Genomic DNA, 12,870 nt, shown 5'->3' on the forward strand with positions numbered 1-12,870 from the left:
AGTAATTAAAACTGTCCAACATTTACTTTGCAACACTTTTTACTTGCAATAATTCTAGGACAATGACATCGCCTATGTATATGTATAGTTGAATTCCAGAGTATATTTCATGTGCTTTTGTTAGAACAGGATTTAAAATTGCGTTTGTTGCAGGAATGCAAAAGCTGAAAAGAGTTCAGCTAAATTCTCGATGTTGTAAACTTGATTATTTTCGAGTCAGACAGACAGCATACACTGCCTATCATATTTCTTGATTTTAGATAATTAAACATCCAAATTGACCTTCTTTATTTATTATAAATTGGTTTCTGTATGAGTATGTCCAATAAATATGTTCGTGTGCAGCACTTTTTAACTCAGACTCTTTGATTTTGACTCTGACAAGCATAAAATCCCAAGGAAAAATAAAAAAATAATTATACTGTATATCTATCTGTCAGTTTTGTAGCAGGTTAGGCTAACAACATTCATGTATTGTTCAGTTCGGAAATTGCAACACAATGATTATTACTTTAATTAGTTTGTTACTTTAATTGACTTTTATCTTTTGTTTCAATTCAACATTCTTTACAGACTTGCCTGCATTTGTGTCTGCCTGATTAAAGCCAATTAATTATTACAGTGTGTTACAATTTAAACACAAAATTTTGAATAACAAAGTATTAAGGCCAATAGTCATTTTCAAACGAAGGTTGTTCAGTCCCAATGCTGTTGTAGTGGTATATCATGCGGAATTGCTTTCTAATAGTGAATATTTTTTTATGTTTTTTCTGGTCCAAAATTGCTGGTAAGTCATGAATCTTTATATACTAACTTACAAATTATGGTTGAGTTGATATTTGTGTACATGAGTATGAATATTAATAAGTCTAATAATATATAGATATTTTTGCTTATGTGTCATGCTACCATTTAAATTTAAATGCTTATTGTCATTGATTCCTGAGTTATGTAGGCTTACTCAATTTTATTTGCCTCTTTTCCTGCACCTATTATGTTTTCAAACAAAGCGATTTTGTATACCTTAGTTTGCAGTTAGCAAGAACTTCATTTCATGGGCTGCCTTTTGTTTTTCCCCTTCTGTGCTAATGATATCAGGCTTTTCTTTTATCAATAGTCTTAGTAACTGTGTTAATATATATATATTATAGTGTAAGAATGTACTTGTAATGGCATTAAGAGTTATTGGCTATTGATGATATGTAATGTGGTAAAATTAATTTTTGTTTGTGTATAAATTTGTTTATGTGTTTATGGCCTCTATCTTCCTTCTTACCAGCCAGACTACAGGCCATCCTGTACAACATACACTGAGCTAAACACTTGCTTATTGATTTTCTATTGTTATGACATGATTGACTTCACACATTTTGTAGTATATATATTGTAAACTTGCTGCCCATTTTTGGCAATAATTTTGCTTTCCAGCTAAATGTTCTTAAATTTTTTTTGTGTAGTGCTGTCTTACTAACATCCATCTGCATTACTGATAGACCCATTATTTTACTGTTTTTTTTTTACTTATATATATATAAATACAAAGGAAATTCAGCCAAATGTGCAAAACTGAGTTTGTGACCTAGGTTTGACAAAAATAGTTGATATGCATTTGCAATTTGTATAATATTTAGATTTATGTTCTATTTAGCATATCCTTACTATTGATTTAAGCAGATATGACTTCGACACTAATAAACAATTGCCTTGATTGTGCAGTGGGGCTTGAATCTGTGTTTGTGCGAGGAAAAACTGCCACAATTAGTTGCTATAATGCTGACGTTGCTGGTATGCAAGACGACTTCTTTGTTGAAGTGAAGTTTTTGGATGCGTCATCAACAGACCCTGATGATGCAGTTGTGATTGGAAAATATCAGGTTATTTTTGAAAAGAATTGTTTTCCTACCTTGCCTGGATACTGCTTTGTTTTACAGCAGATGTCAATGACACCTACATTTATTTTTGTGCAACATCTTGGAATAGAATTTGAAAGAAAATGTTTGCTATTAACAGCCAAAAACAAGAAAAAAAACAGAAGGAAATCCAGCTTTTTCCGGACGACTTGATTATCCCGGTACTGGGAGTTTAGAAATTTCAAACATTAACCTGCTGGACGAAGGCACCTACTCGTGCATTTCTCACTGTTTTGACTGCAGCATTCCACCAGTTACAACAACTGTCATTGTTTACAGTAAGCTTTTGCACCTGTTTCATTGTAGTTCAAGGCTAGAGGATCCATATGCAAGGAGAAATGTTTATTTTATAAATATTATACACAAAATCGAAAAGGAAAAAACGTTTAATGGGGAATGTGTTAAATTTAATATAATATGTCTAAATAATTTTTAGCAATATAGAGCGTATGTTACTTAATTCTGTATGCACAAGATTCATTAATATATTTGATGCATATATAGTAGAATTTGCCTAAGTTGCCACGTCAAGGGTTACAGAAAAAGTGTTAGGTTAGGTTAGGCCGCTTCACCTGACTGTAGGTCTGTAGCATGGCTAACTGTAGGAAAACTAAAACTAATAAAAACAGTTTAAAATCACAAGGTTTCCGGGTCCTTCATGAATATTCATTGTGACCTACAATAAGATAAGGATCTCACACAGCTGGGCAATACAGCCGGAGTGTAGTCGTAGCAGATTAACTTTGCCATGTAATCATGCTGACAAAGTGTTTTACAGATCTGACTACTTATGTGAATTATTTTGGTCGTGGCACCAAGAACGATGTCGAGTTAAGCGAATTGTTACGCTCATTGTAATCAAGAACAGTGGTGAGTTAAGCAAATAGACGAGTTAGATGAAGACGACTTAGATGAAGACGACTTAGCCAAACTTGACACTACAGAAAACAATAGATTTTCCGCAATGACCAAGCGATAGGTGGCGATTTAAGCAAACTGGTGACTTAGGCGAGTTGTACTGTATGTATATGATGCATATTAATCATTTATATGAATATATGTATATTTTACATTTAAATGACATAATTTGCATACAATTTACAACTTAGTTCCACCGTGGGTGGAAGTGAATAAGCTGACTGATCCTTTAGTGGCGGGTTCTATTTCAGTGGAAGCTGCAGAATGTAAAGCTCATGGAGGTTGGTGATAAAAAAACTTTCATTTATTCTTGGAAAATAATTCATATTTATTAATAATTCTTTTCATTCAGCTTAATTGTTTCTGCTCCATCAAGGTTATTTGTTGTTTTATTATTTCACTTGTGGAGAGTCGAAATAGCATTCTTATACCAAATTGTTGTATAATAACAACAAGTGCAAAGAACTTCATATTTTATTCAATTCTAAAATGTTTTGGACCTTGCACTTGTCCTTCCTCAGACTATGAAGTAGCAAATCCTCAAAGTACAATATATAAACAACGTGTGATAATTGAGAAAAACATGTCATTCGCAGAGATAAGATAGTAGGCCTACCACAGGTAGGGTAACATGATAACGCTAAGATGTTACCTCAACAATGATAAGGTCGATCTCCATCAACAAAATAAGTCAATTTGTCATTTCTGTAATATTAGTTTATATTTGTCATGGCTATGTGGTTAATGTTCTGTATTAAAGCCATTTATATCAATATCTCACTCTTGTTTTGGTATATTTTTCTCACTGTATGAGATTTCATACAAAATACGATTTATTATTCAAGATATAGTAAAAACTTATGTGTGTATTGTATTTATATATATACACTTGAAATAATTTAACAAAATATTTACATACCATTTTTAACCATTTGGTATATATCGGTCGAACTAGAAATTACCCTACATCTTTGTCGAACCCTTTTTACTGGTGAAGAAAAAGTATACCGTATAATAAATTTGAATTTTGGATATAATTTTGGCAGGCAAACCAGCAGCAATGGTAAAATGGAATACAGATCGCCACATGAGGTTTACTGAATCTCTGTGAGTAATTATGTTTGAGTTTTATCTGTAGGCATGGTTAATATATATATACATAGTGTCATAGTTATCAGCAACTGTTTAGTATATTAATACATTCATTTCATAGAATGCTGCTATTGATATAAAAGTGTTATTGCAAGATATGTTTGCATTTACTAAGTTGCCTTACGAGATGATTTTTAACCGAGATTGCATATCGTTTGAGGTCTAATGAAACCAGTGAACAGCTTACAACGATAACGTCAACATTAAATGTGGAACCTACTAAATTCTACGACAAGATTTCATTTTCCTGCACAGTCCAACACCCTGCTTTTACCGAAGATTATATCACTACTATACTTCTCAATGTCACATGTAAGTAGAAGAAGCAACTGTACTGAATTTCTTGCAAATGGACCAATTTTTATTCAGCCCATTTTTTGGCGCAGTTCGCATTAAACCGCTAGGTAATATTATTGCAACATGATCAAATGCAACTTGTGTTTTTAACACACTTTATAAGTACGAGACTGGTTCCTCTAGTTTGTGCTATGTGCGTTAGTCCCTATGTGCAGAATGTCAGTAGCGTTGCCGTTTGACAGTTTAGAACACTAAACAATTTGTTCCTTTCTTGTTGTTGTTTTTTGTTTTTTATTGTTTCGTGCTATAAGCATTTCAGTGCAATTAACACGAAAAAGGTTGGTGGTCATGTTAATCTTTTTGATATATTTTTTACATTTTATAGTAGACTAAAACTTGTTGTTTTCTTAAAACTGTTATTGGGCAACATCATTCGAAGACTTTAGGAAGTGAAAATGTCACCTTAAGTGATCTAGTTTAGGCTAAGTACTTCAGTTAAAAATAAAAAAAATACAAAGCAATGTGACTACAGCTTGCAAGTATAAGTGTTCTATATTTAGTATTAGTATTTTCTATATTAGGTATTGGTTAAATTTTTTGATAATTATAATAGACTCAGCATGTTATGACCATCTTGGGACCAGACCATTTTGGTCATGTTGTCCGAATGGTCACGACAATCGAAACCGCTACAGTACTGTTTAACCACACCAGGATCAATATACAGTTAGGCACAAAATGATAAAAAACAGCAAAATTTGGGACTGTATGAAAATGGTCGTATTAAGCGGATTCTACTGTAGTACGTTAGTCGATCAGTTTGTATATTTTCATCAAACCGTCTGTTTTAATTTAAACATCAGGGGTTTACATTAAAAGTTTCTGAATTTATCAACAAATTAAACCTTTAACCAAAAATATCCGTGTCTTAGAAATTAAGTTAAATTGTATATACCACACTTTCAGACCCCCCAGATATCCCAACAATTGAGGTCAGTAACGACCAGAAGACATTGACATGCACATCTGGAGGCAATCCCCCTCCCAGTATAGCCTGGCAGCTACCCCCAGGTGGCACAATTTCGACTGCAAAGGGTGAAACGATTGAAATGATTGATCCAACCAACCCCGACCACTACAACGACACATATATCTGTATAGCCAGCAATGGGGTTGGTGAAGACCAAACTACCACCATCAGCACCTACTCTGCTATGACTGTATATAACAGTAAGTGCCTTGAGTTAATTTAAGCTAAGCTTTTATAGATTTAGAGCTTGAGCAATTGTTCGCCAGGCAGTTTTACATCTGTTGTTTTTTGCTTATATTTTGATTTAATTACAAATTACAACACTTGGTGGTGTTTGTCTAAAACTGTAAAACGTAAATTTTAATTTTCTTTATCAATCTAGAAGTCAGTAGAGATACTGTAATACATTGATATTAAATTGAAAGTTGCATATGTGGAGGTTGGTGGTTACATAAAGACATTTCAAAATATTGATTCATCCCACTCACATCTCGGTTGTACCAATTGTTGCTTTCTTCAGTCATTGTCATCTGTATGTTAGTAGGAATAGAAAGTTGTTTTTATGAAACATTTTTTGGTTGCGCCCCATAACAAGCAGACTTCACCTTTCTTTTGTGCATTTGAGAAGGTGTTGGTTACGTCATTATTTTCATAGTTAGGTTTGAATGTTTTATTATGAGGGTATGAATGATAGTTAAACAAGTTATATTATTAAATATTGTGATATTAATTTCATGTGTATACCAGTACACCACAACCTAAAATGCAATATACAGACAGATAATAATTTACTTGAGAAAAACATAAAGCTTTCAAAACCCTATTGAAGCAGTACGGGAACATAGCCTACTTATTTCCTTCATCTCGTCAAGTTATTTGATACTTACTTCCTCAATCTCGTCAAGTTATTTGATTAAGTCTGATATCAGTTTGATAGTTTGCGTAAAAGAGACCACATAGGCTTAGAGCTTTTTTTTAGAGTTGCTAGTGTTTGCTTGTAATTGATTGGTTTATTGTTACCAAATAGCTGAGTGAGTGTGACCAAGTTTCCTTTGTTAGCATTTTCTCTCACAATTTGCCCCACCAACCACAGCCTTTTGTTACCAAAGTCTAAACTAAATCCTGTCTCATACACCTGTGACTCTGCTGCTTCTGATTAAATTACGTTCAATTCACAGCAGTTCTGGTTCCTTTCATTTGAGCAATAATATGAAGGGAAATATTACTGTTGGAACTGTAAATAAGATGAACTGAAGTTATATTCTCAGTAGAATATACAAAACCTACTTAAATGTAAACCTGTTTTATGTTGTTGTCGTCTTTCCAGACATTGGGTTCGTCATCTCTTTGCTATAAATATCATACAGTGTATCTGTTTACCCGACAATTCTGACATGCTTTTCTCCATATATTTCGGCATTGAATTATATACTGTTGTCCGCCATGACATTGAATTAATTACATGCATTTGTTTTATTCAATCCACAGTTATCCAGCAGAGCAATACAGGCGTCATAGTAGGAGCCGTACTCGGGGTCTTTTTTGGTCTCGCTCTCATTCTAGGTCTTGTCTACTACTTCATATTCAGAAAAAGAAAGGAAAAAGAAGACGGCCCATACCAACCCAGATCAAGCATAAGAAGCTATAAAAGTGATAAGTAATTACACCAGAAAGTTCTCCAGTTAACTCTTCTTTCATTTTACCCCATGTTACATGTTGTACCATCGTTGGGAATGGCTTTATGTATTATTAACTTTTATAGCTACACACCAGGCAGCAGGCCGGTGATTCAACATGCAAATAACAGCCTAAACAAAAATCGCCCTCCGAGTCCAACTGGTCCACCACCAAATGAGAAAATGGATCAGGATGACGAAGCAGATAGCACAGACAGTGACGATGAACAGCATGATGTTGATATTGAAGTTGAAGTTGACCCTGCAACCACTTTGGTTGATCCAGCAACTTCGTACAGTGATCAACCTACTGCTGGGATTACTAGTCGGACATCAGTCAATTTCAGGGTAAGTTTGTTCATTGCTGTTGGTCAATTTCGAAACTCGTGTTGAGCTTTGCATTTCAAAGCTGAAATCATTGTATAATTGATTCATGAAAACGATGTAGGCTTAAGCAAATGTCAATTTGAAGTATATTTGTTGTGTATTAGAATGAATTTATCAGGCTACTAAGCATTAATTTGGGATTGGTCTTGACGTTTGCAAATGACTATAAGTTAGATCTATTAAGACTATTAACCAATGTGCTGATCAGAGTTGGTAGATACTGATTGATTGCTAGTAGCTTTAATTTTTACCAAGTAATTTGTGCATGATATCTATCTCTCTTAGGATTAAATATTCTTCAGCTTTTGTTACCTGCTTTTAACTCTTCTTAATTTACACTAACATAGGTATAACATAGGTATAGTGGTAATCATCACTGCCAGTCTTTTCTGATAAAAATGAAAATTGATAAAAAAATATTTTCACTTAAAAGGGAAACAAAACACTCCCTTTCTGAACAAAACATTGAGATAAAACTGTAACCTGTGGTGAATGAATCATCGATGATGTAATGGCTGAAATTATAACTTATACTGAGGATTCTGATGCTTGTATTATGCTGTAATAATTAAACTATAATTCTGTATATATATATTTTCATATATATATATCACATATCGAAGATAACATCCTTCAAAATTCAGTTTTGTGTGCAGAATAGACACAACATATATGTAACCCCATAAAATAAACTGCTTTATCCAAACCATTTATTTATATAACAAAAGACTATTTTAGCATTACTGGAAAGATTCCAATGCAGAGGTTAGTAATTTATGTTAACCTCACTTTCTCAGTTTGCATGTACCCAGTGTTTGCTGACCATTTGTTCCAAGCGATGATTTTACACTTCCTTTGTTGTGATTTGTGGTGGTCACTGACTCACTGGACCGTTAATGTGCTTAGTCAAGAGTGGTGAAGGCTTCTTTAAGCTTGGACTTGATAATGGACGCATATAAGTTTGTTGATAACGGAAATAATAAATGGTACACTCTGGTTGCTTTTAATTAAACATTTCTGGTACCATACATTTATTGATCGATTTAGTTAGTACACTTTGAAGCTTTACGTAACAGTCATTCAACATACAACGAATACCGGTACTATATTATTCTTATCTACCAAGACCAAGTTGGTATCATTTGTAAGAAACGTTTTGTTATGGAACCATACCGATGTACATTATTGGGGTTATAAACCTATTCATCTCAGCATACAACTTCGAACTCTTGATAGAAATTTTAGTTTCCAGAGGTCTATGATTTTAGTTCATTTTTGGTGCTCTGTTAGCAATTAGCATCATACATATTTATCATATTTTTTAGGTATTGTATCTTGTGCCTTATCTACTGCACAATTTATTTATCTGAAAATGCTGGTCAATATTCAGTTATTGGTTAATGATCTTATAATGCAATATAAATTAAATGTTGATATAATAGTTAGCCAAAAATACATGTTTGTATCATGTTTATTTATCGATAGCAAATTTGTATATACTAATCTGCAGTATTAATTGCTGTCTTACTTGATGACATAGTAGTATTGGGCAAGGTGTTTTAGTGTCTTCCTAAGATTTCGTTTTGTTTGAGTACAGTATCACTGTTGGTTTTGTTTTGTTCCCTAGGGCTATTGAATGATTAATGGTAATTATTGCACTTTCAGCAAGCCATATGTCAGAAGAAAGCTACGCACAAAGTTCGTGTTAAATTGTCTGTTTCATCTATGTTTTAATAACTAGAAGTCAAACGTGTGTTCGTTATTCAATACCAGATTGTCATGTTTTCACATCATGTAAATTCCCCAATTGGATTCATGATTATTTTTGCTTTACACGTTTCATGTACTGTATATACTAAAAACGGATTATTTTCAGTACCATTACATTTCCTTCCTTTTTCGTTCTGAGTGTTGTTGTTGTTAGTGAGTTTCAAGTTTTTTTGGTTACTATTCCTATACGAGTATGGCTGTTGTGGTGCATAGCATACTCTTACAACTTTTCCTTGTGGTAATAGAAAAGCTTGCAACACATTTTTGTTTTGAGAGTGCTGTGTTGGGTGTGTGAAATCTACCTTAGTTCTAAGCATTGTATGTTTCTATTTTTGTATAACTCTCTTACTTTTACCAGCTTAAATATTTCATGGCTGTCGGCTTAGTAGTGTTTTGCTTTATTCACATTGACACAAGCTTAATAAAGTCAGTCTCTGGGGAATGGCTTGTCACTGGTTGGCGATTCCATTCTTAGTGGAGTGTTTTAGCCAAGCACTTTGAAATGGTGTCTGCTTTTCACCAGCCATCGGTTCGTTTTGTTAGTACTGTAATTACACGTTTGCTTTCATGCTATATTTTACAGCACAGTTAAACTGCATGGTTCCACTTTGCATGCTGTAACTTATTTTTTTACTGTTTAATTTTGTTTGTATTTTTGTTTGAAGTTTGATTTAATCAAACAGTATAAAACACCAGACATATAAAATAACTGTACTATAAAGCTTTTTGACGGGTTAAACGTAAGAGATACTTAACAGATATAAAACAGGATACAGTCACCATGGTTATTGTTATAATTAGAAAAACTCAACAAATAATGGAAATAATTTTCTGATCTCAACTTTCCAAAGTGATACAAAATTACTCCTTTCTAGGTGACATTTACCGCATTCTACCACTGTATTTTACAACCTACTTAAAGCTTTGTGTTTGTTGGTGATTAGTGATGGCCCTCTAGTTCTTTCTAATCATAACCATGACCTTTGTACAAAAACTCGCAGTCTTAAGTGTTTAGCAAACGGACTTTGATGAACAATTCACCTTGTTAATAACCAGGCCAACCGAAAGAGACCGAGTACTTCCCCAGGATCTCGTCGAAGTCGACCGATGTCGAAACAAGACTCTCCCAGTCCGGCACCACGACAACCGAGATACGATTTACCCCCTGGTGAAGACTATGATGATCAAACTGTGAGTTATATTGCGATATGTTACGTTTGTTGCCCTTTCCTTTGTCATATCAACATTAGCGTTTGTTATTGACTTACAATGCTGTCTAAGTCTTGCACTAACCTGGAAACTATATAGTAGCAATAGCTTGAACTTAAAATGTAGCTTTCATGCTTTTGCTATGACGTAACATTGTCATCTTTCTCCTGTGTAAATTCATCGTCCATTTTCGACGTAGAAACTCCACGATGAACATGATGATTATCCACAATACGATGAACGAGGTTACGACCCACATCAACAACCACAATACGTTGCTTACCCTGTAATTTGCATACATCTTAACTTATTAATTAATCAGCAATCACTAATATCCGATATGTTTTTGTGGAAATGTTTTTTACAACAATGTGATTATGTCATTCATTGAATCCGGCATAAATCAGACATTGCTTGCGTTACCTTAGCATCCCCATTGCAGCCACCGTGTTTGGTTGTCTTTTGCCAGTGTCATTTTTCTTCATAACCTGCCTATTCAATTGTATGCTTTACTTTTTTTGGAAACAGGAACATCAGCAACCACCTCGTCGAACTGATAGCCTGCCTCAATACGAACCCAAGTACTCGCAAATAGACCATTCAGGATACAACGCAAGTACGTCTTGTCTTTGTACTGCTCATGTGTGGTTAAACAGATTATGGCGATGGTTGCAGAGTTGTAACTATTTGACCTGAATTTGTTTAGTCGTAATAAAATGTTTTTAATTCCTGCTATCTCTATGCAGAATCCTGTATGCATTTAGCTTGACCGTTTTTGCTTGTGGGTTTTTAATGTACGAACAAGTATGAATTACCGAACTAAACTTCAAATATTAACTACGCTAGACACTGGAACACGAAGAGCACCGTACGAAGAACCGGTCGAGTATGCCCAGATAAGACAACATGGATATTCTCACGTGGTATGAGCCGGAAAGGAAACATAGATTTCTCTCCAATCCTTTACACTTCCACTGATGCGAACAGCGATTGCATTATGGATTACCATTTGTTTTCATGACAGTCTAACCTAAACTGTAAATTCACACACTCTGAGCCGAAGCGTGATTTGCGTTGTTTAGCAAGTCTTTACCATACAGCCTTCACGCTGACTTGCTTGAGTTTGAGTAAAAATTAACCGTACGAGTCAAATTCAATGCTCTGTTAAGCTTGAGAATATTTTCGCCTGTTTTCAGTCCAGTCTTGGTCAATGTATTTCCACGCCCTGCAAGAAGCTGCTCCGGGTGTTTTCGATTTAGTGTATTCGCTGCTTCTGTATTCTGCAGAGCGTTGTGCGGTTTTCGTGTTTTTTGCACTTCAAATTGATGTTAGTAACTACAATAACCGATTTTTCACATTTCGCAATTCATATAAACTTAATTACTGGTGCTATTCGACAAGTGAAGTACTTATGTTATGTGTCATAAAAATCTGTTACCCATCCCTTTTATGTTGCGTTGCATGCCGTCTAGCGGTTGCCTGCAATATTACCCAAGCCGTTTTCAAGCATGGGCCCATAATTATTCATATATTTTGTTTGCGTAGTCCTCATTGCGTAGCAATTGCTTGGGCTTTGCCGACCTCGAGAGTTGAAAATTATTGAGCCATCGCACGTTTTAAGTACATTATAATTTTGAGTAACTTTTGTACGATATATAAAATTTCTACTTTACTACTTTTCAAATTGATCATTTGATACTAGTAATAAGGATCGGTATTCGCTAATTATACATTAATTATATGTAAATCAATACGATCTTTTCTATGCTGGGTAGCTTTTTTTACCATTATATGTCATAATCGTTGTGTTTTCTAATGTTTTGTGTCTTCATGAAAAAGTCTTATAATAGTTTTGTAATGCTTTGTTAGTGGCTGTACGACAACGCATTCTTTGGCGTAATGTTAAAACACTTATTAAAGGCATGTTCTAGACTTCTAGTTTTGCCTACGTTTTTGTATTAAATGGATTTGGAATTTCATTAATGTCGAATTATATGCCTGTATGAGTTGCTATGCCTGAAATGGGTCATTAGCAAAATAACCGTTGAATTTTAATTTGTCAGAATTTCAACTCTAATTAAATCGCGTCATCACGCATTGTAAGCAAAAATAGACAACGCTCTACAATAAACTGTTGTATGTATATGTGTTTAAGTCCCACTTTTTTTCGGCCCTTTCAATTCTACATCTGTAAAGTTTAGTTATCTAGCGATGTACAGTACGTAGATGTTGTGTAGTGTCACTGTTATCACTTTGTCGCGTAATTTCGCAATTCATTCAATTAATTGCCTTTCAACAGCATCTTGTTGTAATGGTTCATGGTACTTCAACGTACGAACCCTCTGCGTCGAGTTCTATATTTCTGTATTAAACTCGCAACAATTTTCATTCAAGTGTCGTATAGTCTATAATGGATAAATTTTCAAATAACATATTCAGTGCATTGCAGATTACACAGTCTAGATTCCAGCCAGCTTTGTAGTTAACGTACACAAACGCACTAATGATAACCTTCTTGCAT

General features: G+C 34.3%; 1 protein-coding gene across 3 annotated transcripts; it reads left to right on the top strand.

The window, feature by feature from the left end:
- Positions 1 to 447: 447 nt before the first annotated feature.
- Positions 448 to 12,737, top strand: LOC143445028 (uncharacterized). Of its 3 annotated transcripts, XM_076943821.1 has the most exons (14): positions 518 to 787; positions 1,717 to 1,874; positions 2,011 to 2,188; positions 3,020 to 3,109; positions 3,875 to 3,935; positions 4,141 to 4,292; positions 5,244 to 5,507; positions 6,796 to 6,964; positions 7,070 to 7,331; positions 8,109 to 8,135; positions 10,197 to 10,331; positions 10,549 to 10,635; positions 10,878 to 10,965; positions 11,196 to 12,737. In XM_076943821.1, exons 1-14 carry the CDS (start codon positions 727 to 729, stop codon positions 11,276 to 11,278), a joined length of 1,815 nt encoding a protein of 604 aa, XP_076799936.1. In that variant the 5' UTR covers positions 518 to 726; the 3' UTR covers positions 11,279 to 12,737. The 3 variants fall into 3 exon arrangements, with proteins under 3 accessions (XP_076799938.1, XP_076799936.1, XP_076799937.1); XM_076943823.1 differs by lacking the exon at positions 10,549 to 10,635 and having other exon boundaries at positions 448 to 787; XM_076943822.1 differs by lacking the exon at positions 8,109 to 8,135 and having other exon boundaries at positions 528 to 787.
- The last annotated feature ends 133 nt before the right edge of the window (positions 12,738 to 12,870 follow it).

Source organism: Clavelina lepadiformis, chromosome 2 (assembly GCF_947623445.1).
Source record: "Clavelina lepadiformis chromosome 2, kaClaLepa1.1, whole genome shotgun sequence".
In the NCBI taxonomy this organism is placed as follows: Eukaryota; Metazoa; Chordata; class Ascidiacea; order Aplousobranchia; family Clavelinidae; genus Clavelina; species Clavelina lepadiformis.

Coding starts and splice junctions, on each gene's coding strand:
- LOC143445028 (XM_076943821.1), top strand. CDS start 727: ATGCGGAATTGCTTTCTAATAGTGAATATTTTTTTATGTTTTTTCTGG. Junction 788..1,716: donor TTTCTGGTCCAAAATTGCTG/GTAAGTCATGAA, acceptor TTGATTGTGCAG/TGGGGCTTGAATCTGTGTTT. Junction 2,189..3,019: donor AACAACTGTCATTGTTTACA/GTAAGCTTTTGC, acceptor TTTACAACTTAG/TTCCACCGTGGGTGGAAGTG.